This window comes from Balaenoptera ricei, chromosome 14 (genome assembly GCF_028023285.1).
Source record: "Balaenoptera ricei isolate mBalRic1 chromosome 14, mBalRic1.hap2, whole genome shotgun sequence".
NCBI lineage: Eukaryota > Metazoa > Chordata > Mammalia > Artiodactyla > Balaenopteridae > Balaenoptera > Balaenoptera ricei.
The window spans coordinates 47,594,269-47,618,651 of NC_082652.1; the positions used below are offsets into that span (position 1 = coordinate 47,594,269).

General features: G+C 33.3%; 1 protein-coding gene and 1 pseudogene across 2 annotated transcripts in view; one reads left to right on the forward strand and one right to left on the reverse strand.

Annotated features, from left to right (window-relative positions):
* Positions 1 to 24,383, reverse strand: part of TRAPPC8 (trafficking protein particle complex subunit 8) — an 89,361-nt gene that overhangs the window by 59,305 nt on the left and 5,673 nt on the right. The window contains exons 2-9 of one of the 2 annotated variants that reach the window (XM_059894469.1): positions 23,100 to 23,294; positions 13,102 to 13,191; positions 12,108 to 12,282; positions 9,856 to 10,009; positions 7,492 to 7,585; positions 6,597 to 6,853; positions 6,126 to 6,241; positions 5,254 to 5,404 (exon numbers count right to left, since the gene is read on the reverse strand). In XM_059894469.1, the coding sequence (XP_059750452.1) occupies positions 5,254 to 5,404; positions 6,126 to 6,241; positions 6,597 to 6,853; positions 7,492 to 7,585; positions 9,856 to 10,009; positions 12,108 to 12,282; positions 13,102 to 13,191; positions 23,100 to 23,294 (1,232 nt within the window). Of the gene's footprint in view, positions 1 to 5,253; positions 5,405 to 6,125; positions 6,242 to 6,596; positions 6,854 to 7,491; positions 7,586 to 9,855; positions 10,010 to 12,107; positions 12,283 to 13,101; positions 13,192 to 23,099; positions 23,295 to 24,383 lie in introns of those variants that run through there. The other variant, XM_059894470.1, reaches the window with a different exon arrangement.
* Positions 88 to 3,283, forward strand: LOC132348044 (small ubiquitin-related modifier 2-like; annotated as a pseudogene).

Here is a 24,383-nt window from a genome sequence, read left to right on the forward strand (position 1 = left end):
ATAACTACCAAGTGAGCCTAGCTTAAGATATCTGCTACCACCTCCTCCTCGTTATTCCCTATTCCTTAATGACTAAAGAACAGACCAATGACAGAACCATATAGAGAGAAACAAAATAAAGTGCGTCTCTTTCCAATGTACTGGCTTCAAAATTTGAAAACAGAGCTCACAACAGCTTGCACTATGTATCTTTTCAGCTACTTACACACTCTATAGTTTATATCCTATATCATACAGAAGGCACAGACACCATTTCTGAGACCTATACTACTGTCAATTTTCTAGGACTTCTAATTTCATTTTAAAAACCCATTCCATTGTTAATAATTCAAATAATATACAACAGTGCTAAAGAATTTTGAAATGAAGATGAGAATGAAGGTTTTGGCTTCTTAGTAAAATATTCTAATACGTCCATACTTGTGGTCTCATATAGACCAAGTTTTAATAAAAATTTAATTAGAAATAAATGAAACTTTCATACATTGGGGAAAAACTTGTTAATGCCAATCCACTTTTAGGACGAATAAACATTTTTCTACGACAGTTTTTAAAATAGAAAAAAAATACAGAAATAATTTAATTATCTAAAAATAAAGAATTATCTAAAAACTGAGATATGATTAAAGCCTTTAACCTGACAGACTATATATAAAGTTCCATGACAGTATGAACCATATCTGTTTCAGAATACCTCTGTATCCTCAGCACCCAGCAGTGTCTGCTCAAAAATTTATTGAAGAAACTGAATGAAACTACATGATTTTCACATGAAAAAATTTCCTACAGCTCTGAAACGTCATGTTTTCTTAGCTAGTTTATATTTTAACTAATATACATAATGATATACATAGGGGTCTATATTATACAAAAAAATCTAATATATATTATATATATGGTATATTATATAAAAATACATTATATTTGCTATATATGAACTATATATACTGTATATATATACATCAATAAAAGTGTACTAAGAAAAAATCCTGTAAGAAAAATAGGCCCCAATTCTAAGTTATTTTCTAATTTCATTCTACAAGAAATTACAAATCAGTATACACACAAACTGACAATTTCTAAGGATACAGTGAGAACATTCAGAATGATCACCCCAAGTTACTGCACGATCTTCAATAATCAACCATTAAATCATTTCTTATAGTCTACAATAATGGATTAATACATTTCACAAAGACTTTCATCAAGAACTGGAGTGATCTACTTTACCTTCAGCTAGTTATGACAAATTTAACTACAGAAAAACCATATTTCTCCAAGAATTCCTATTATTGGTTTCACCGTGATATATCTTTTAACTTTATAGTTAAAATAACTAAGTATCTTCTTAATTATCATCAAAAAAGCCAGGCAATATAGTCTGTTATCAATTAGCTACTATGTGACTGGTAAATAGGAAAGAGATATCAGTTCAAATGAAATTTTTATTCATTCAAAAATAGTTTTTCTTAGGCAACGGGATCAAATATAGCAAATATAGAATTATAAACTTCAGCAGGAAAGGAAAAAGCTCTGAGCTTAGCTGTTGCTCAAGCAGGAGCTTTTTTAATCTGTATTTTAAGAAAATATAAAATGAATGCCTACACTTCGTATCTGTGTGTGGTTGGCGGGCTGGAGGGGGCCTCTCTAGAGACTTATGCTCCCAGCCTTGCACAGTTCTTGGTTCAAGGCAGGCTGCGCTTCCTTCCATGCTCACCTTCATGGCCGATTACAATGGTTACAAGTTCCTCTTCCCCACCCCAGCGTTCACATATTGTTTTTCGTATTTTATTCCTTGAGATAACCTCCTGCCATGCTAACCTGCCTCACACAAACATTTTATGCTCTGGTTACAAACATACATAGGTTTTATGAGACTCTCCCAGCCCTATTTTTCTCTAAGGCCTATTATTTTTAGGGCAGCTATTCTAGACTACAAAGATTTTTAGGTATGCATATATTATGCTACAGCAGCTATGCCTTTATTTTCCAGTGTTAAACTACCTTCTCTCATATAGCTGCTACTAATATGCCTCCATCTAAATGATTTAAATGCAGTATTTATCAGACTGCAGATAGAAATGAAAAAGCTTAGGTACCATAAAATCATAGAAGGTTTTTGTCATACTTTTCTAAGATTTTACCAAACTTTCAATTTGCAGATGCATTGTGTACAATTTTGAAATTATAAACTTATAAATGATGAAATAAAATTTAAGCGTTTGTGATTTTACATTAGCTCATATTAGATGACTATAAGACCAGAGACTGTCTAGCTAAGGACAATTCACATAATTTTTCAAACACTCTTATTCATAAAGGTAACATATTTTCAGTTCCTGAAGGTTTTTTAAAAGTTAGTTGACTTTTTAAAATTAAAAATACTAAGAAATAAAAAAGAATAGTAATGTAATTTTGCTATTTTAGTTTTACATTTTAAAATCACCTATTTTATTTTTATAGACAGAGTATTAAAATAAATGCAAAAGAGATGGCAGTTATTAAACAAGTATCTACACGATAATTATCAATGAAGTAGAGTTCTTAAGTATTTTTATTCTTTCCACTTTTGTTTATAGCTTGCGTGTTTTTAAAAAGATTATGTAGGCACGCAGGGTGTGGGGGAGGGCGCTCACGAGGGGCGCGGGCCCTCTCCCTCCTCCAGGGCTGCCGCTCCTCCTTCTGCGCTGCTCCTGTGCCCGTACAGGGCAGACCTGGTTTGGGAAAAGGCAGCTGAGGAGACTCCAGCGCTCGCCATGGCCAATGAAAGCAGACGGAAGGAGTCAAGACTAAGAACAACGATCATATAAATTTGAGGGTGGTGGGGCAGGATGGTTCTCAGGTGCAGTTTAAGAGGCATACACCACTTAGTAAACTAATGAAAGCCTATTATGAACAACAGGGGTTGTCAATGAGGCAGATCAGATTCTGATTTGATGGGCAGCCAATCAATGAAACAGACACACCTGCACAGTTGGAAATGGAGGCTGAAGATACAATTGATGTGTTTCAGCAGCAGACAGGAGGTATCTACTAAAAAGGGAACCTGCTAGTTTACTTCAGAATTCTGTTCCTCCAGACCAAGAAGACTTTCTCAATTAGAAAACCGCAACTTGGTTCCACCACATCCTGACTACTACAATATAGTTTCTCTACTCTTTCATTTTCCCCTTCCCCATTCCTCTACTGTACATAAAGTAACTGGTGTATGTGCACAAGCATATTGCATTTTTTTTTTTAACTAAATGGTCAATGGTATGTTTTGATCGACATCAAATGGAGATGGGATAGTATACTCAGCAAGTTATTTTGCTCTCATTGTTTAACAAAAAAAAAAACAACATAAAAATCCTTGCATACCTTGTTGCAAGGAAAATTGGAGAATTTTAATGTTTTTCATTTATCATTGTAAAACCAAGGACAATTTTATACCTTTTTTGTACATAGCTATTATACGTAGGGCAATCTGTCTTTAAATAGGGATAAATTACTCTACAAGAAATGAATCCTATAGTTTTTCCTTCAACTTAAGTGTCTTGTTTAAATAAACTTCTTGTTTAAATAGACTATGTAGAAAGTAACAGTGCTAGTTTACTCTTTTCTAAGCACAGAAAGCAGATTATAAATATATTTATGACAACTTTTCAATTACATTAAAAAGTTATAAGGCAACAAACATAGAAAATTCTTTCCGAAACACCTAGGTTTTATACTGATTACAAAAACTAACACAGCCAATGCTTACTGACAGCTTATTATATGTATAAGATAGTGTGCTAGGCACTTTACAAACCTTATACCTTATCTAACCCTATGCCATTAGGATTCCCATTTTACAGATGAGAAAACTAAGGCTTAGAGATGTTCAATAACTTGCCTAAGATGAATTTTATTTGTACTGATATCTCTTTCCTATTTACCAGTCACATAGTAGCTAATTGATAACAGACTATATTGCCTGGCTTTTTCGATGATAGTTAAGAAGATACTTAGTTATTTTAACTATAAAGTTAAAAGATATATCACGGTGAAGCCAATAATAGGAATTCTTGGAGAAATATGGTTTTTCTGTAGTTAAATTTGTCATAACTAGCTGAAGGTTAAGTAGATCACTCCAGTTCTTGATGAAAGTCTTTGTGAAATGTATTAATCCATTATTGTAGACTATATGAAATGATTTAATGGTTGATTATTGAAGATCGTGCAGTAACTTGGGGTGATCATTCTGAATGTTCTCACTGTATCCTTAGAAATTGTCAGTTTGTGTGTATACTGATTTGTAATTTCTTGTAGAATGAAATTAGAAAATAACTTAGAATTCGGGCCTATTTTTCTTACAGGATTTTTTCTTAGTACACTTTTATTGATGTATACATATGCAGTATATATAGTTCATATATAGCAAATATAATGTATTTTTATATAATATACCATATATATAATATATATTAGATTTTTTTGTATAATATAGACCCCTATGTATATCATTATGTATATTAGTTAAAATATAAACTAGCTAAGAAAACATGACGTTTCAGAGCTGTAGAAAATTTTTTCACGTGAAAATCACGTATTTTCATTCAGTTTCTTCAATAAATTTTTGAGCAGACACTGCTGGGTGCTGAGGATACAGAGGTATTCTGAAACAGATATGGTTCATACTGTCATGGAACTTTATATATAGTCTGTCAGGTTAAAGGCTTTAATCATATCTCAGTTTTTAGATAATTAATTCTTTTTTCTTAGATAATTAAATTATTTCTGTATTTTATTTTCTATTTTAAAAACTGTTGCAGAAAAATGTTTACTCGTCCTAAAAGTGGATTGGCATTAACAAGTTTTTCCCCAATGTATGAAAGTCTGTCTCACACCAAAGTACATGTTCTTAAGCAATATATAGTCTTAGATCAGAAAAAAACATTTCAAACAATTTTAAATCATTTTAAGAGATGAAAAAGCATCTTCTAAAAAAAAAGTTTTTATACTGTGAATACAGTGAAAACTGTAATTCAAATTAAATAGAAAGTACTAATCAAATCTAAGAAACCAACCCTCACATATGACCATGTTTGAATGCACTAGTTTAAGAAAAATCCATCAAGTTATCATAAATGAATTCAAAACCTATAAAGCATTGTATGCTATTTGAGTACAACTTACCCCTAGGTTTTTTGCTTGCCATTTCATAAATAAAAATTTCTAAGTCATTTATGGTAGCAGAAGTAAGAAATTACAATACTACAGAATACCAACCAAGGCACCAGCTGCATAAAGCATTGCTTGATCATTAAGAAAATCTTTCTTTGCAGTATGATAGCAACTGTAAGCCAAATCATAATGCTGCACCAAAAAACATAAGTCAGCCATTTTCCTGATTTGAAGCTCTGGAGCTTCTGGTGGATACCTGTAAATACAAATTAAGTTAAGAAAGGAATTTACAATTTATGACCTTTAAACCATTAAATATCATAAAATGTCTAAAAAGGTGCCCAACTGTCCAAAACATGAGAAAAACTGATCTTGTTTGATAAGAATTCTACCTCCAAGGAGAGAGTGTCATTTCTCAAAGATATTCGGAAACATAGATAGTTACATCCTTATTTATATAATTTATATCCCTATACTGAGAACTTCTCAACAGGAGGCAAGCATTTTTCTCTATTGTCAAATTATGAAGTAAATAAATGATCAATTCCATGTGACTCACCTTTATGTACAGCAGAAAAAAAAGAAAATCTAAAATGGATTTTATTTTCCCCTAAAACAGAATTTTGTATTAAACAAAATTTCTAAATATATGCCATGTCTTAGAATTATTAGACCTCAATACTTTAATATAGAGTTATTAATGAATACTTAATCTAACTCCATCTTTTTACAAATAGGAAAACAGATCTAAAATAAAGTGACCCTCCTTATTATCTTGTTTATTTTTAGATATCCAATTAATCATAGTTTTTAAATTTAATATAATTTACTTATTGTCACTATTCTTATCTACCCCAGCTTTGACCAATATGAAACTAAGAAACTAAAGAGACAGTCATTTTTTGCAGAACACCATATAGTCAAACACTAATCAGAGTTAAATACAGGAAAACTAAAAACAATAATATTTTACTCACAGCAATCCAGATGTATTTTTTAGCTCATTAATGCTCTTTTCTGGAACCTTACTGCCACTAAACCATTTTTTAGTTGCAGAAAATAGAGATCGACTCAAACCTTTTCTTGATATTAGCTAAGAAAAAAGATTAAACATATTGACAAATATAAGAATTTAATATTTTTCTTTTACATACAAAAGAAAAAATTCTAAATAACTAAAAAGTTTTAAGAGTGAGCAAATGTGCATTTTAACAACACTGATTTAAAGAAAACTGTCCAAAATGCTGGCGAAATCCCTAGTGAAAATAAATAAGCCTCTTCTAGGATTTAACAGAATTTCATCACTGATAGTAATGTTAATAAACCCTAATATTGGTCTATTTTTAAAACAAAAACTTAAATTCTTTAAATAACTTATACTACTATATTCTCAAGTTTACTATTTACTGAAATTTTTTAAAATACTAGTGCAAATAATTAAATCTTACCTGATCATTTAATTGCCGAATTGTTTTCTCTATATGTGGCAAGAGGCCCCGAAATGTGAACTCTTGTATAAACTGTCGAATTCTATCATGATCAGTAAGGGTTAAACATGCACCATGAATAATTCCAGCATTTGCTTTCTTTGTTTCATGTAATGATGAAGCAGATTTTACATGATCTGGGCCATCAATGTTGTTAGAAGAGTCACCAGATGGGTCCAATTGAAGCGGGTGCGTTCTAAAGTTGTTTGGTAAGCCATCTACTGAAAAACAGATCTTTCTTTTACTCTCAGAAAACAACAGAAAATTGTGATATTACTACCATATTACTAAAGAAAAGGAAGAATGTTGGAACCGTTTATCTTTCTGTATGTCTTAAGAAATCTAAAACAATAACATTAAAGTTTTCCCCCTAAAATTTTAGGACTTGGGTTAATACCTGTTACATGTAATAGAAATTTTTTAATTCATGTAAAGAAATGAAGAAAAATAATGTTAAAATATAAAGAATTATTTTTAAATAGCATAACTAACCAATAAGAAAAATTATAACAAAAAATTTTTTAAGCTATCACTATCTAAACTGTAATTTAAAATACAAAAATAAAGCTCTCAAAATCATGTGAATTGGGGGAATAATTAATGCTACACATAATATCTTCCCTTGCTTTCTAACAAAAAAAATTTTTATGAAGCCTGATATATTACTCTTAAAAAACAAATTTTTAAATGTCAAAAAACATCAAACTCAAATAACTCAATAAAATCTTCAGAGGAAAAGCTAACCTGTCCATTATCTTTTTTCATCATGAAAATTCCCCCATCTTTTATGTATAAAGATTTAACAACAGTGCATATTTTCAATCAAAAGAGAAACTTAGAGAAAGTATATCAAGACCTTTGACTTCGTTATCTAATCCATCCAATGAAAGCAAGTTACTATCAGAATTCTTATTTGAAGTTATAGTACAAAGGCCATCTTCATATGATTCCTATCAAAATAAAATTTAAACAGCATTAATGGTTATATTTAATCATGTTTAAGATACCATCAAATTCATCAACAACTATGGTAAATCTCATTTTTTTTTGCTACAGCAATTCTTTTCTTCCAATCCTCCAAATTCTTAACTTCTTCCATGTATCATATTCCATCACTTCAATCCACACCTACTATATTCTTAAATTCTGTTTCACATGCAACCTACTATCCTAATTCTTCTGAATTCAAGTTACTTCTATCTCAGTTTTTCTGTTTATATGTGATATGCACATGCTTATACGAATACCTGTATATGTATCTATGTAAGGAATAATGGCAAGACAGATGGACTACTAGAGTCAAGCAGGGGTAAAAAAAGAAAGATGGTATGGAATCTCCTGGATCACGGATGCAGCGTTAATAGGTTGGAGTGCATTCTGAATACACAGAAGTGTTTTGGAAAAATATCCAATGCAACGTTTACTTGTAAAAAGGGCACTGATTTCAGCCAACAAAAAAAACTTTAAAAATACCCAGACTACTCCATGAGACCACTAATACTATGAGGTATTATTCTGAGTGCCAGACTTTGAGAAAAATATATAAACTAGAACTTAATAAGAGGAACGTGATCAGGACAAGAAACAGTCTAAAAACAACATTTAAGAAAGAGTTGAAAAAAACAGTATATTTAGCCTAGAAAAATATTAAAAAAGACATGAGAGCTATCTTCTATAATTTGAAAGTTGTCTTAATGGAAAACTCATATGGTCCCTGCAGGATTGAGTACAAGCAAAGGGAGAAAAATTCTGGTTGATCCTCAAGCTGCTCAGACATGGAACAGGTCACCTGAGAAGACAATGAGTACTTTTACTAGTTGAGGTCATTTATAGGTTTAAAGGAAATTAAAGCATTAGAACAGGGGTTGGATTTGACAACCTTTAAACTATCCTTCAATCCTGGGCTTCTAGGATTCTAAGCTGTAGAATTTCTATAGCTCTGTCTTCTATTAAAAGTTCTCCAACTGGACAATCTGACTTATTATGTTCCCTTTCCCAACCTAAGATGGCTGGATTCTAAATTGAATATTTCAATACTATTCCTATTCTGAGTGTGGCCCTGAAACACCATTTAAAGTTTCTCCACATCCAACTGGTTCTTTTCTCTCAGACACCTTTCCCCAGCATTATCTTAAAGAAGGTCAACAATCATCTCAATATTAAAGTGAGTAAAACTGGATTAAAAATTCCATATATAAGACAGAAAAGGCAAATAAACAGATTATTAAACAATATTTATATTAGAACATCAAAACTACATGAACTTTCTAATTCATATTTCTTAAAATAATATCACATCAAGTACATAATGCAGTTTAACTGTACAAAATATAAATATATTTTCCATTTACTTAAGAAATCCTCTTTCTAAACAAAAAACAGTCAACTCTTGATTATCTGAACTAAGCATAGTAACTTGGCATTTGACCACTACCAAGTGGCATAAAATTCTACCTTAAAAGTTGGACAGAATGTGAAACCTTACACCCACACGCATCAGCCAACAGACAACAATTAACATTAGTCTAGAACTCTATATTAGAAGAGTTGATTAGGAAGAAACAAAACTTGCTGGAAATTCAAAAGAAAAGAAAATCAGAGGAAAGTTAGGGAAAAAAGCCCACCCACCTAAAAAGTATGAGCTCCAAAAGGTGGCCATAAGAACAGCATGTTGAAAATGAAGGAAGGCAACCCCAGAGCATGTGGATAATAAAGAATTGACTGTAAGCATTCATAATGAATTAAATGTACAAGCCAAAAATTCTATTCTCTACATGTTTAGTCAATCTAATTCAATTCTTAATGTGTAATTCACTTTTCATCGTTTTTTTTCTCTTTTTTTTTTTTTGGCTGCGCCGCACGTCATGAAGGATGGGATCTTAGTTCCCGGAGCAGGGATCAAACCCACGCCCCCTGCAGTGGAAGCATGGAGTTTTAAACACTGGACTGCCAGAGAAGTCCCCACTTTTCATCTTTTAAGAAAACAATCAATTAACACTGATATTATATACCTGAAAGGTATACACATAAGGGATTACTGCAGTTAGTTAAAAACAGCTTCTGAACTACTGACTTAAGAGCTCACATACTGATGGATCAAAACTAGCCAGATTCCACAAAATAACTATTAGTAATTCTACAAATTCTACAGTGATACCATTAGCCATAAAACTGAAATACAGCTTTTGTGGTTTGCTTCATTGTTGTTTTTTACATATACCTGGTTTTGAATACTATTTTTCTGGAGATACTGACTCCAAGGATCTGGTATCTGTTCATCTGACGCTCGATTAGGTGTTCGAGAATTAATTTTAAGTAAATAGCAACCCTGAGTTCCATATTTCTGTTTCATTTCTTCATAAATTGATTCAGCTCTAAAATAAAAAATGGAAAAGTTTGTAGCCAATGGGGAGCAGACCTTAGGCAATAACAGATATTAAAATAATACAAAAACCATGAAAAAATAGTCCCCAAAAAAGACAGAACAAAAAGTTAGAGATAGAATAATTTAAAAAACTAAAAGTTTATGATCCTAACTGAAATTTAGCTACCTTGGTTATCACCTTAAAGCACAGTTACCAAAGTATGCATCATGGAATAAAATTTTGCAAGATACTCTTATGTTAGTCAAACAGAAAGTTTTGGTGGTCAAACTAGTTTGGCGAACTACAGTAAGCAAGCCAACCAGTTTCTTTTGCAGCAGACCACCTCAGAGCCTTCCATTTGCTAATATGTACTGTGAATTTCCAAAGACTGGCTTCAAACTTATAGATCAGAAACTCTTTCAACTATGTGAACTAGCCTTCAGGAAATACAACTTTGCGAAATTCTGTCTTAGAGAACAGACATTTATCAAAACATGTAAGTGCTAATATAAAAAATTATAGCACCCCCCAAAAAAATCATCTTTCACTGCTACAGTTTACCATTCCCTTAGCTGTCTCCAAAGGGACACAGTTCAGAGGAAGAAAAAAGAGAAAATGCAAGAAAAGCAGCCAAAATATTTATTATATAAAAATCCACCCTTTTTCTTGCAAAATTTATAATAGCTGGATCCATGAGCTAATCTCAGATACAACAAAAAGCATTTGATTTCCTTACTTTTAGTTAACTAGACTTGCTAGTTGGTGGGAGACAAGATAATTCAAATCATAAGTCAGCCTAAGAATCAAACAGTACATTCTGATGGAAAATGAAATTTTGGTACATAGAGCTAACCTAATTTAAAAAGCTTTTTTTTTTTAACCAATCAGCCATCTGGTGCCCAAAAGTACATGGATAATCCTGTATCACATTCAAATGCAGAAGCTAATACTATACAAATAACAAGCCTAACAAATAATTAAATCACATTACACACTATAAAATTAAGGCTGGATAAATAAAATAGTTATAAATTTGTATAAACACAGATATAAGTGTATGTGTATGTATATACACTCAAGTACAATAAACTAAACATCTACTTGCTTTACCAATGACACTGCTAAGCCTAAGAACCACTGATCTAATACTACAATTATCACTTAAATATCCTAGTTATAACCATCCAATATGGAAGATATATACCATATTCAAATGACAGAAACTAATTTTAATAGCCAGTTCAAATTATTTCTATTTATATAGTACACTTTATCCAATAGGCTACAGGTTGTTTATGATGTCAAAAAAATCCTAAAGATTAGTAACCCTCAGAACAATTCTGTGGTCTTACAGAGGAAAATTTATTTTTAAATGATGGTTTGTGCTCATAACAAGGGCAAGAAATAATTATTTAATTGCATATCCTAAACAGCATTGAGATATCAGAATAACAGTTTGAAACAAAACATTAATTTGATCCACATCTTGAACCAAAATTCAAAATAAACTGCAAAGCCACAAATGTAAAATTGTTTTAATATTATCTTATTTTTCAAGAACTCATCTTTAAAGATATCTATTCTCTTATCCCAAAGATAAAAGGACTATGGCAAATCACTAATAATGAACATTAAAGGGAACATAAGAAAGAAGTGCTTGGATGTTTCTCAGACTGTGAAAAACATCAAGGCTAAAAATATAAAGTGATGAGAAAGTGAAGAGTGAAAAAAGCAGTGCCTATAAGCCAGGAAGTGAAAAGTCAGAGGAAAACTGGGAAAGAGAAAAGAGAAAAAATGAGAAATAATATTATACAAAGTAAGAAATAACAGTGAAGATCTATAGGTATAAAATGGCAAGCACTTGTGAACAAAGATTACAATAATAGAGATACACACTGAAAGAAAATTTTGGGTAAGCATATGAAATCTAACATAAAATGATGTAGCTGTTGAATATAACTCCAAATAAGAGATATAGTTAAACGTTTTATTAATGAATTTTTACTTTCTTGGATGAAAAATATATCAAAAACTTAAGCCATGTCCAAATTAACATTAACTCATTTAACAGGAAATTATTTAAAATTTAAAAAATAGAAAAGCTTACCTCTGTTCATCTCCTGCACTTACATCATGTAAAAGTACATAATATTTAAGTGTATTTGGTATAAACCACTTGGGATAGGAATAATCATTGTTGTGTTGAATTCGATGCTGTTCTTGTGACAACTTTGAAAACTGTTCCATAGGTTCAGCTTCACTAGACGATGCCACCAACATACCTTGTAAATCATATTAAGGTAATTATCACTTATCACTTAATAATAAATATTATCCTATTAATATAAACTTTAGGGAGATATTTTTTGAGCTAAAAAAAAATCTGATTTTACAGGTTTTCCTACAAGCATAAAACACTGATAATTTCTTCAACATTTCTAAGTAATTCAAGGTTCTAAATAGTAAAGCTTTTTTGTTGGTAGTTTTTAAGATCATTTATATATGTAATAAGGAAATCCATGAAAATGAAAATGGACAATATGAAAATTGTGCAACTATCAACATAATGAAAAATTCTGCTGAATCTTGCTTCTCTCCATTCCATCCCATTGTGATCTCATATTTTATCCCACCTCAACTTTTCACTGTAACTGCATTAAGAAAATGAAAGTCATAACTGTCAAAGTAGGTTAATAGCTATAAAACAGATTACTAAAAAAATGGATAACTTTTTAAATATGAGCTTTTGCATAAGCAATTAATTTTGAGGCAATCAGCAAAAGCAGTTAACACTGGCAGTTTACATTTTTTCTTTCTAAAATAGCTTAAAAACATATTAAGCATGAAATATTCAAGTTGGGTGATAAAGAAAAATAAGCAAGCCCTTAGTATTCTTATTTTTTAATCTAAAATTAGTTACACCAGTCCTGTATCTAGGATGCCATTTAACAAAGACAGCAATAAAACTTGTAGCATCATCAATAAAAAATAATTTCTCCATCTCTATATCCTCTCAACAATTTTGCCTTCATATAACTCTTTCTGAGATTAATAACTTCCAAAACATTTGATTTTAAGAGAACATAAAAGTCAAAGGATACATGCTAAATAGTGGTTCAGAAATTCATGATCTGATGCTGGCATCGACTGAAGAAAGGTCTCTCTGTAAGACTCAAACCATGGAGTAGTAGCTAAAATTAACGATAAATAAACCAGTTAAAAATTCCTCAGTAGAATCAGTTTACAACAGACAAAATTTCAAGTCCATATTCCTAAAAGGTATGAAACATCATTTCTAGCAATACACAAGCATTTTTCACTTTGCTTTAAGATACACATGTGATGTATGTGTATAAGCCTACACACAAATATATTCATACATGGCAGTATATATATTTGCAAAAATAAAACTGACCTATTCCCAAACCTACCCAATGATCCCACAGCTTACTTATTAATGCTTTCAATGTTACCTACATGAATAATCAGATTTTAGAACTAAAGTTTTGTATCCCTGCCACTAGTCATGTTGTCATAAGTAGCTCCTTTTCATAAATGGTATTATTTCCGAACAGTGGTTCTCAACCAAGAGTGATCGTGACCCCCAGGAAACATTTGGCAATGTCAGGAGATACTCTGAGCTGTCACAACTAGGGATAGGGAGGGGGTGCTACTGGCATCTAGGGAAATAGGTCAGGAATGATGGAATGATGCAGTACAGCCTACAATGAGGAGAACAAGACAGCACCCCCCGACCCCAGCAAAGAATTATTTGTTCAAAATGTCAACAGTGGTGAGGCTGACAAACCCTACTTTATAATTTGATTACTTGAGTATGATAGCAACTAAACCTCTTCAAATGGAATTTCAACGCATACTTACCTTCTAATCAAATACAAAGACGTGTGCTTTCACTTTTTGCACACATGTATATGATGTGATTCTTAAAATTTCAAATCTCTCTTGCTCCATGCTAAGCATTTTACATTAAAACTAATGACAAAAATTTGAATTTAGTTAAACTTAGTCATTTCATTAGGTTTAAGCAGATTATCTAAATCACAGTTTTACTAAAAGGATACTCCATTCCTATTTACTTATGCTGACTATAAAACCTTGTGTACTTTTTTGTCTTATTCTTAGAATCACTGAAAACACAGCAAGTATGTTTTCTGTTTACATTATAATACTACATTAAACGACTGGGAAGGTTGAAGAAAAAAAGCTATTCATTTTGACTGAATAGCATATCCAACCTGGTGCCACATATACAAAAAAACTTTAATTGCAAGAAATGTCTATGAGAATAACCCACATATTGTTTAGGAGGGCTATTACAAAAACCTCATGTTCATTGCTATAAAAGAGGAAAAACATTCCCAGAAATAGTACAATATATATGAAAAGTGGCAAAAATAGGAGAATGAATGACAAGGATTAGTCTGTTAAAACAGGAAAGCAATTTTCTTACCAACCAGTAACTATATCTTCCCCCCCAATGAATCAAAATTAGTCTCTATCTTGAAAGTTAGTATTAATTTTCATTTAATACCAATGCCAAGAAAATATAAAGATTAGATAATGAAAATTTTGGTTAAAGAAGAAGGAATCTCCACAGATGGGGAAAATGACTATCAGTTTTGATTACTTTTCTGTTTGTTGCTTCAATGATGCAACATTAACAAATTATTAACAAATTAACAAATAACAGTAAGTTGTAAACATATGTAGACATATGAAGACATATGTAGACATATAAAATGTAGACATAGGAAAAGGGGTTTGTTTCATGGTGGGCTGGGGAGTTCTGAATAAACAAATTAGGTCTTCCAAAACAGCTATCCATTGCAACACTATCTGGAACAAAAGACTAGAAAACCTACATGTCCATCGAGGGGGACATTAAATGGAGGCACTATGCAGCTTTAAGAGAAAAGGGAAAATCTCTATATATTACTATGAAATGCTCCCAGGATACATTAAGTGAAAAAAGGCAACAGCAGAAAAGTATACATTTTTGTGAAAGGGAAGAAGATACAGAAAGCCACACATGTATTAGCTTATATTGTCAAAGAGAAATAACAGAAGGATAAATGCCACCAACAAATGCCATCATGTGTAAGAGAAAGAAAAGAGAACAGATGAGAAAGGGGAAGGGCCTGAACAGAAGCTAGACCTCTGTGAATGTACCTTGTTTCACAGTTTTGACTTTGGAACAATATAAATGTCTACATAACTAAAATTAAAAAGAAAAAAAGCAAGTACACACATGTAGGAGTTCTTAAACAGAAATAATACTTTCTAAATACTGGTGCAAGAAAACACTGGGTACTCAACAAAGAATATAAGGAGCAAAGGAAAATCTTCTAAATGTATATGGCAGAAGTGGGTTTTATCCTTCAGGTAGGTCACATTCAGGTTCATGAGGTAAGTTTTTCCCTCAGCCATGTTTCCTTGAAGGGCTAGAAGTCCCCCTTTATTTTTCTTACATGTCAGTAAGTCTAGGGCATCCTTTTTTGCTTTTTCTAGCGACATTTTTGAAGAAAGTAGAAAAAAATAATAGTTCAATTTTTTTTTTTTTTAATATTAACAGAAGACTAACATTTAGTGACAATTCTCTTCCCTTAGAAATTCTCTGACTTATTTTGGGATGAAGTCGGTATCTTGCTCATACCCCTTTCCATCTCTACATGTTCTCTGGCTGGAACTGAAACAGCAACCATGTTATCCTACCAGTTCAAGTTTCTCTGTGCAGAATGTACTTTTCCCTTGGTAAGAAGGATAAGGAAGGCAGCTAAGAGCTGAAAAACAACATAATGCTCTATATCCTCCACTCACACTCACAAAATGCAGCCCTCTCTCTCTCCCCGTTTCTTCTTTGTTCCCTTCTTAGTGCCAGTAGCTTCGGACACAGAGTTACTAGTGTTCCAATATCTAACAAGGGCTGCCAGCAGTGAGCTAGACCTAGAGCAACTCTGGTCCTCCTTCTACTGAAATCAAATACTATCATTAGAAATCCCAAATCTGCCAGTGAAAAAGACTGACTACCCTAAACATAAATGTCACCTGTAAATCACATATTTTCCCTTTGTAATCATTCACAAAAGTTGAAAGTACCAGAAAACCACCATGCAGACTAAACAAAAAAGCACTAAGAAATATTACAAATTCCACATAATGTTGTCACTTAAGATTATAACTTTAGATAAACAGTAGTACCAAAACTTAGTATATTTCAGAACGAAAATATTCAAGTAAGGAAAAGAAATCAGATAATTAGATGCTGTATAATTACTTAATTCTTTAAAATACAGTCTCAAGGTCAAAAATACTTGACAACACGGTGATTATCAGAATATATGGTTTAATTCAGAGTATCTTAGACTACAAAAGCTCCAACAAACTAAAACCAGAACTCATAAAATTTATGAGCATTTTGCAAATCAAATAATCTTAGATAATATGAAGAGCTAAGAAATACTAACCTTGTATTTTAACAACAACCTTGAGAACTATCCTTGAAGAGAATATTTCTAATCAAGTGTTTTCAGAAAAATCAGCAAAAATCAAAGTATTCTAAAGAGATGAGAGTCATGATTACTTATGCCCAATTATTAAATTTCTCACACACCACAGGAGAAGACTTTTTAAAACAGGCTGTCCTTTATTGAAACTATATTCCTTTCAACCCTCAGTATATCAGGAAAAATAGTCACTGCATTTACTATCTGGATCTAACTGACCCTTGATATTTTATTGTATTTTTAATTCATTTTACAAATTATTTACAGAATTGAGAGTAAAACCATAACAAACTTTTTAATAAATTTTAGTAAAGCAAACTCAAATTGTATTCCATATATTCCCCATTTTAAAGATACATGCCTCAGTTAGGCAACGTTTTTTGCATGCCAACTAACTGTTCATCAACTATCATGCGCAAACCTAGAACACATCCATCATGTAAATACCAATTCCAGATTCAAACACATCTCTAACAACTTCTAGTTTATCTTTACTTCTGGTTCTTCTTGCACTTGCATAGTCAAGGTGCAATATTTTGGAAAAATGTGATGGCTCATATTCGCTGAGAAGAAAAAGGTCATTTTATTTGCTCCATCACTGCAAAACGTTTTCATTCTTTAGACTTCTAAACAGCAAACAGAACGATCAAGCTAATAAATTTTTTACTTCTACATCATCTAATTCTTTCAGATTACCTTCACACACATACCTGCCTTCAGCATTTGTCCACTTACAAACTGTATCAAGTAAATTTTGTTACACAAACATCATAAAAGATGAAAGAATACAGTCACATGTCCTTTAACAAAATGGGATGGTCCAGGTTATCATCTCAAAATATTGTGTAAAGTCTTGCCTGCTAAATTAGTGATTAGCTGGATGAAAATACTGTATTTTCCTTTTGTTCTTAGAAATACATTGTTCACTCATCAATTCTTGAGCTTGAGAAAAATTGTCCTGGATATTGTCATCTGAAGACTCACAGACTGGGATTTCTGTATATGATCAATTTCACCATTGTCCTCAGAGTCCAATAAAGTAGGTAGCCACTAGCCAAATGTGGCTAATGGGCACCTGAAATGTAGCTTGTCTGACTGAGGTGTGCTGTAGGTGTAAAATACACATAAGATTTCGAAGACAATACAAAAAAAAGAATAAAATTTTCCATTGATTACATTTGAAATGATAATATTTTGTGTGTGTATATATATATAAACTGGAATTAAATTAAATATATTATTAAAATGAATTTCACCAGTTTCTTTTTACATTGGTTTTTTTTTCGGCCACAATGCGCAGCTTGTGGGATCTAGTTCGCCTACCAGGGATTGAACCTGGGTGCTCGGCAGTGAAAGCGCAGAGTCCTAACCACTGGACCACCAGGGAATGCCCTCTTTTTACATTCTTTATTGTAGCTACAGAACACTGAAAATAATGTAAATGGCTTACATATTTCTATTAGACAGTGTTAGTCTAAAATGCTATATGTCAGGCTTCCCTGATGGCACAGTGGTTAAAAATCCACCCGACAATGCAGGGGACACGGGTTCGAGCCCTGGTCCAGGAAGATCCCACATGCCGTGGAGCAACTAAGCCCGTGCGCCACAACTACTAAGCCTGCGCTCTAGAGCCTGCGAGCCGCAACTACTGAGCCGGCGCACCACAACTATGTGCACCTAGAACCCGTGCTCCGCGACAAGAGAAGCCACCGCAATAAGAAGCCCACACACCGCAACGAAGAGTAACCCCCACTCGCCGCAACTAGAGAAAGCCCGAACGCAGCAATGAAGACCCAACACAGCCAAATATAAATAAATAAGCAAATTTATATTAAAAAAAAAAAGAGTAAACACAATAGGGACTTCCCTGGTGGTCCAGTGGATAAGAATCCTCCTTCCAATGCAGGGGATGCGGGTTCCATCCCTGGTTGCGGAACTAAGATCCCACATGTCGCGGGGCAACTAAGCCCATGCAGCGCAACTACTGAGCCTGCACATCACAACAAAAGATCCCGCATGCTGCAACGAAGATCCCACGTGCTGCAACTAAGACCCAACGCAGACAAATAAAATTTAAAAAAATTTTTTTAAATTGCCTTAAAAAAAAGTAAACACAATAGACAGTAGACGATAGGACAGATAAAAGTTATCTCCGTTTCAGAAAAATTAGACAGAAATGCTAATAATAGTAGTAGCTGAATGGAAAAAAAGATAATAGGCAAGGAGTGGAGTATAAACAATCTGGAACAGACCAGCACAGGAAATAACTGTATATAATGAAGATTCTTTCAATCCCATCATTGTGTCTTTCCAATTACTGTACTAAGGAACACTAGCTGTAATTGACCAATCTGATGAAGAAAACATGGCACTGTTAAGCCAGGCTTATGAGGTAAATATATAACATGTATTTCATAAATAGAATGGGTGAAAAGTATGATGACTCACATTAATCGTAAAAACTAGAAGCGTATTTCTAGACAAACAGAGAATTAATCTTATTTACAATGGATAAAACCACCCTCATATCTCCAAAGAGAAGTATTCTGTTATAACAGAATTTTATTAAAATGAATTCAGTCCTTCATATCACATTCCCAGTCTTCAAGACCAACATAAAAATAAAGCTAAAGGGAGGTGCCTTTAGTAACAGGGAAAGAACTTGAAGAAACTGTTTTCTTCTGTAGTTTGTCCTAACCACTTGGAATTCTTTTTTAAAATCTGCCTAAGGAGTTCAGCTATAGTAATGCCTCCACCCACGTTTAAAGGCAAATGGCACTGAATCTTTTCTTATGTGGAGACGTTGGCAGGGACCTGAGAATGTAAGTCATATAATTAGATAAAATTTCTCACAACCAAATCATGACCACATTGTTCCTATAAACTATCTATACCAAACCACTTTAATAGACTATAAAAAATAAATACGCCAATCCCTAATATACAGGCAACCAGACATCGGATTTGAGAATCTTTCTCTAAAGATACTTAAATGGTCCCAAATAATTCATAGTGAGTAAGGGACTTCCTTGATGGTCCAGTGGTTAAGACTTCGAGCTTCCAATGCAGGGGGAGCGGGTTCAATCCCTGGTCGCGGAACTGGGATCCCGCACGCTGCGCAGTGCAGCCAAAAAAAAAAAACAACTGTGAGTAATAAAAACTGGGCAACTCTCAAGCCTATTCACAGCCTTACACCCAATAAAGAAGTCCACAAGATGACAAACTTTTTTATGCCCAATCAGGGTTATAATGTCTCAATTTGAAATAGAAAATAATGCCAAAGGCTCACCAGACATTTAAGGAAAGTTTCCAACATGAAAAAGAGAACAAAACAAACTGAAAAATAATACCAATGAAATAAAAAGCACAGGATAGAAAAAAACTTAAAGACTTAAAAGAAGCCAACAACAATTTACTAATATCTTTTTCAGACATTCATTCCTCAAAAATTTTACCTTCCACACAACTTTTCTCAGGAAGCCGCTAGAGATGTCCTTCACCAAATCAACAAAATACACCGAAAAAGATATGAATGAGAGGCTACAGAAAAGGGAAAGAAATCTCCAGAAAGACAGCAGTGGAGCAGGCCTTGGAAAGCAACCAGACCACAAATGAGTAGAAGAGTGTTCTGAAACTTTTATTTCATTATCTCCTCCCATGAGCCTTTTTAGACATTTTTCTAATTGATCATTCTCCCCAAAGAATACTTAAAAGTATTCTTAGATACTTAGATATACTGTGTATCCATTTACAGACTGTGGTCCTTTGGAGAGCCACAAACCATTATAATATCTAATATTTTTGCTCCCCAAGTACCAAATTTTCACCCCATTGAGGGATGGTATCATTCCCCATTGAGAATGCCTGGAGTAGAAAGAGAGAAGCCTTCAGGAAGGAGATCTTAATAAAGGGATTATCTCATAAATTAATCTGTCAAGGGGAAAATCTTACTGAGTGAGAGGCTATTAGAAGTTTGAGAGACTAGTGAAAAATACGAAGAACTCTGGGCAAGTTGCTTTTAAAAAGGCAATTACTAAATACTGAAGAAAAAAAAAAGAGCTGTATAAGAATGAACTGAAAGCCCAACATTCGGCTCAGCAGTGAAGAAGTGAATACTCAGTCACAGTACTGTAAACAGTGAGTATTAATCAAAAATTATAAAAACTGCATTAGGGAGATGGAGGAAGGGGAGTAATTAAGCTAAATCTTCATCAATTATAATGAGAAATCAGTAAATAAAAATTTTAATTAAGCCGTAAGTAGCCATATAAAAATATTACTTAGAAACACGAGATGAATACCAGAGCAAAGAGTTGGTGGGGCAGGGGTGCAGAGAGCAGATCAACTGTTGCTTGTTCCTCTTAAGTCTTTTTAGCATTATGTCTCTGTGTATATATCATTCTGATAAATTAAATTTTTTTTTTAAAGTAATAGGTATATAAGCTTCGGAGGTTAGGAAAATATTTTCAGTACAGAAAAAGATAATTTTTAAAAAATATGATAGTTAATCCTTCTCTCTGTGCCCCTCAGCACTTTGGCATATTGGATATGCCATATCTCTATTATAACATATTGTCATTTTAAGATACTATAAATTTGAATGTATTATAATTATTGACCAGATATATGACTATATATATGAAGTTATATATAGCATCTTATTCATCTCTATATCTCAATGCAAAGCATACAGTAGGAAATCAATCCTTGTTGCATGTATAATAAAAATGTTAAAGTCCCTATAAAATAGAATCACAGGATTAAAGATCTAGAAAAGGCCTTAAGAAGTAATCTAGCCAATTCCTCTTGTTTTCAGAGAATAAAACTGATTCTGAATAACTGACTTACTCAAGTTATCCAATTAACTACTGGATAACTCTGGCCCTTGATTCATTGCCATTCACATCTCAACATGAATTTTCCATTGATGACAGAAATAGTTCAAATTCCACCGCTTTCTCCCAGAAATCTGCAAATTTTGCCTCATGTTGAAAACATGTTATGCCAGGAACTGCTTAAAATATGTATCCTGAAAATGGATTCTTTTGATTTACAAAGATAACCATAATCTTCTAAACTTAGTCTTATCAAGTTAACTTGCCTTGCTGGAATTAAAATGACACAGAAAGAAGAAAAATTATAAATATTTAAACAAAATAAATCTACAAATATTTCTAACTATACAAGTGCAACCAACTAACTTCAGGATTTAAAACATGCCACTTAATTTCTCTTTGTATGTTTGGGAAAATCTTTAAATATGCAATTAGGAGGTGTTAAAGTAATAGATTATAAGTTATACTGATCTAAGATTATTTTATTAGGCTGCTAAAATATCCTAATTAGATGATGTACTTTTTTTTTTTTTTTTTTTGGCCGCACTATGCAGCATGTGGGATCTTAGATCGAACCCGTGCTCCCCTGCAGTGGAAGCGCACTGCCCTAACCACTGGACCGCCAGGGAACTCCCAGATGATGTACTTTTAATCTTTCCCCTCTAAAAATCTATCCCATGTCTCCCCATTAAGTCTTTTTCATACTGGAAAAGAGTCACACCAACCACTGCTAACTCACTTTACATAGTATTACATAATTTTACCTACCAATCCTATTATGAAAACATTTACCATTCAAATCAAATTAAGATCAAATATTTATTTATATATTATAAACATTTCCTTCACTTAGCGCTAAGCAAGATAAAAAATATAATAAACTTGGGGCTTCCCTGGTGGCGCAGTGGTTGAGAATCTGCCTGCCAATGCAGGGGACACAGGTTCGAGCCCTGGTCTGGGAAGATCCCACATGCCGCGGAGCAACTGGGCCCGTGAGCCACAACTGCTGAGCCTCTGCGTCTGGAGCCTGTGCTCCGCAACAAGAGAGGCCGCGATGGTGAGAGGCCCGCGCACCGCGATGAAGGGTGGCCCCCGCTTGCCACAACTAGAGAAAGCCCTCACACAGAGGCGAGGACCCAACACAGCCAAAAATAAATTAATTAATTAATTAAAAAAAAAAAAAAAAAAAGAATGGAAGAGCATTGACTCTGAAAGAATAGGAGGATTGCATGGCACCTGAGATTGGTGGTCCTACATTTAAAAAAAAAAAAAAATATATATATATATATACATAATAAACTTAATGCTTTTTATGTAATCATAGTATTACGTAATGTCACAAAAGAATAGTTGTTTTTTATCTACTGTTAGTTCTTTCATTCAAGAAATATTTATTATGCTTATGATCTAGGCATTACTTTAGATACTAGGAATAAAATAAAGAGCCAAAGTTCCTGCCCTCAAGGAGCTTGTATTAACTTTACAATTAGAACTACAAAAAAAATTTTTCATTATGAAATAGTAAAGTGAAATCACATAATTCATAGTTATTATTTGAATGGCTGCCTGCTTACTTGACTGTAACCTCCTTAAAAGCAAGGACTTTTTTTTCAACATTGTATTTCCAGGCTCTAGCACTCAGCAAGCACTTAAGTGTTGAATGATTTCCAAGTTATAGAATTACCTTTTCTAGTAAAAGAAAACATCATTTAAAAAATAATAATAAACCTTATTACATACCACTGATGTTGAGGTCGTAATCTCCTGCCGTAATCACATTAGCTACTAATCCTTCTGCAGGCTGACTGCCAGAAACAACATCATTCAAAAGCTTCCGAATGGCTCCAGGCTGAGGTGGTTGGGTGATAATGTTGCTTACTGCTATCTTCAAGTTTTTGATTACGTGAAGCTGATTATTGGGATCTCTCATATGAACTTAAAAAGAAAAAAGAAAAAAACTTGAAATTATTTCTATACAAAGCATAACAGGCCAACTATTACAACAATAATAAACTGGGTTAATGGTTTATAGAGGATGCTCAAATTGGAAACCAGAAATTCCAAGTGGAACAGTCTTCGAGAATACAACTGACTTACAACATTCCATTATACACCAAAAGGGCTAAACAGTGTAACCTTCCTCTCCCACAATGCTACTGCCCACAACTACTGTACTCTAGGTCCTTTCCTTCCTCTTATGTTGGAGTTGCCAGGGACCAACTACCATCCATACCAAATGTCTAATTCTCACCTCACCCTAAGGTTGGTCCACGGCAGTGTGAGGTCTATGGTATCAACACTGAAAACAATAAAAGGGAAGAAAGGGAATTAAATGCTGCATGCAGGCTTCCTCTGCTTCTCCGATAGCGATGCCTGCATTCTCAGCCCCTATTCTACTATCATAAAAATCAATGCCGCTCTGCTGCGGGATGTTGACAGTGTGGGGAGGCTGTGTGTGTGTTGGAATGGGAGGTATATGAGAACTCTCTGTATTTTCTGTTCAGTCTTGCTGTGAACCTAAAACTGCTCTAAAAAATAAAGTCTACGAAAAAGAAAGAAAGAAAGAAAGAAAAAAAAAATGCCCAGATCCCTTCTCCTAACCCAATACCTCCTGCCTCCTCCCTGCCTTGGCTCAGTCTATGGGATTTATAACCAGTGGTTCAGGGCTTCAAGGCCAAGGAACAGGTTCTCAGGCGACTGTAGCAAGACAGTGTCCACGGTGCACAGAAGGAAATGTGAGCGTATTTTTTCTCATAAATATAATCAGACAAGATGATTAGTTGCCATGGTACTATTAGAAGCAGTCCACTGTACTGATTAAGGACCCAACTTTTGGAGTCAGACTTTATTTGAAATTCCAACCCACCACTTATTAACTGGGTTACCCTAAACAACTTTTAGACTTTCCCATGCTCAACTTCTTCATCTATAACATATAAAGAAAGTAACATACTTCACAAGGTTATTTGAAGGATTTAGGTGAGATATTCTTAGAAAACATAGTAAGTGTAAAGCACTCAGCAC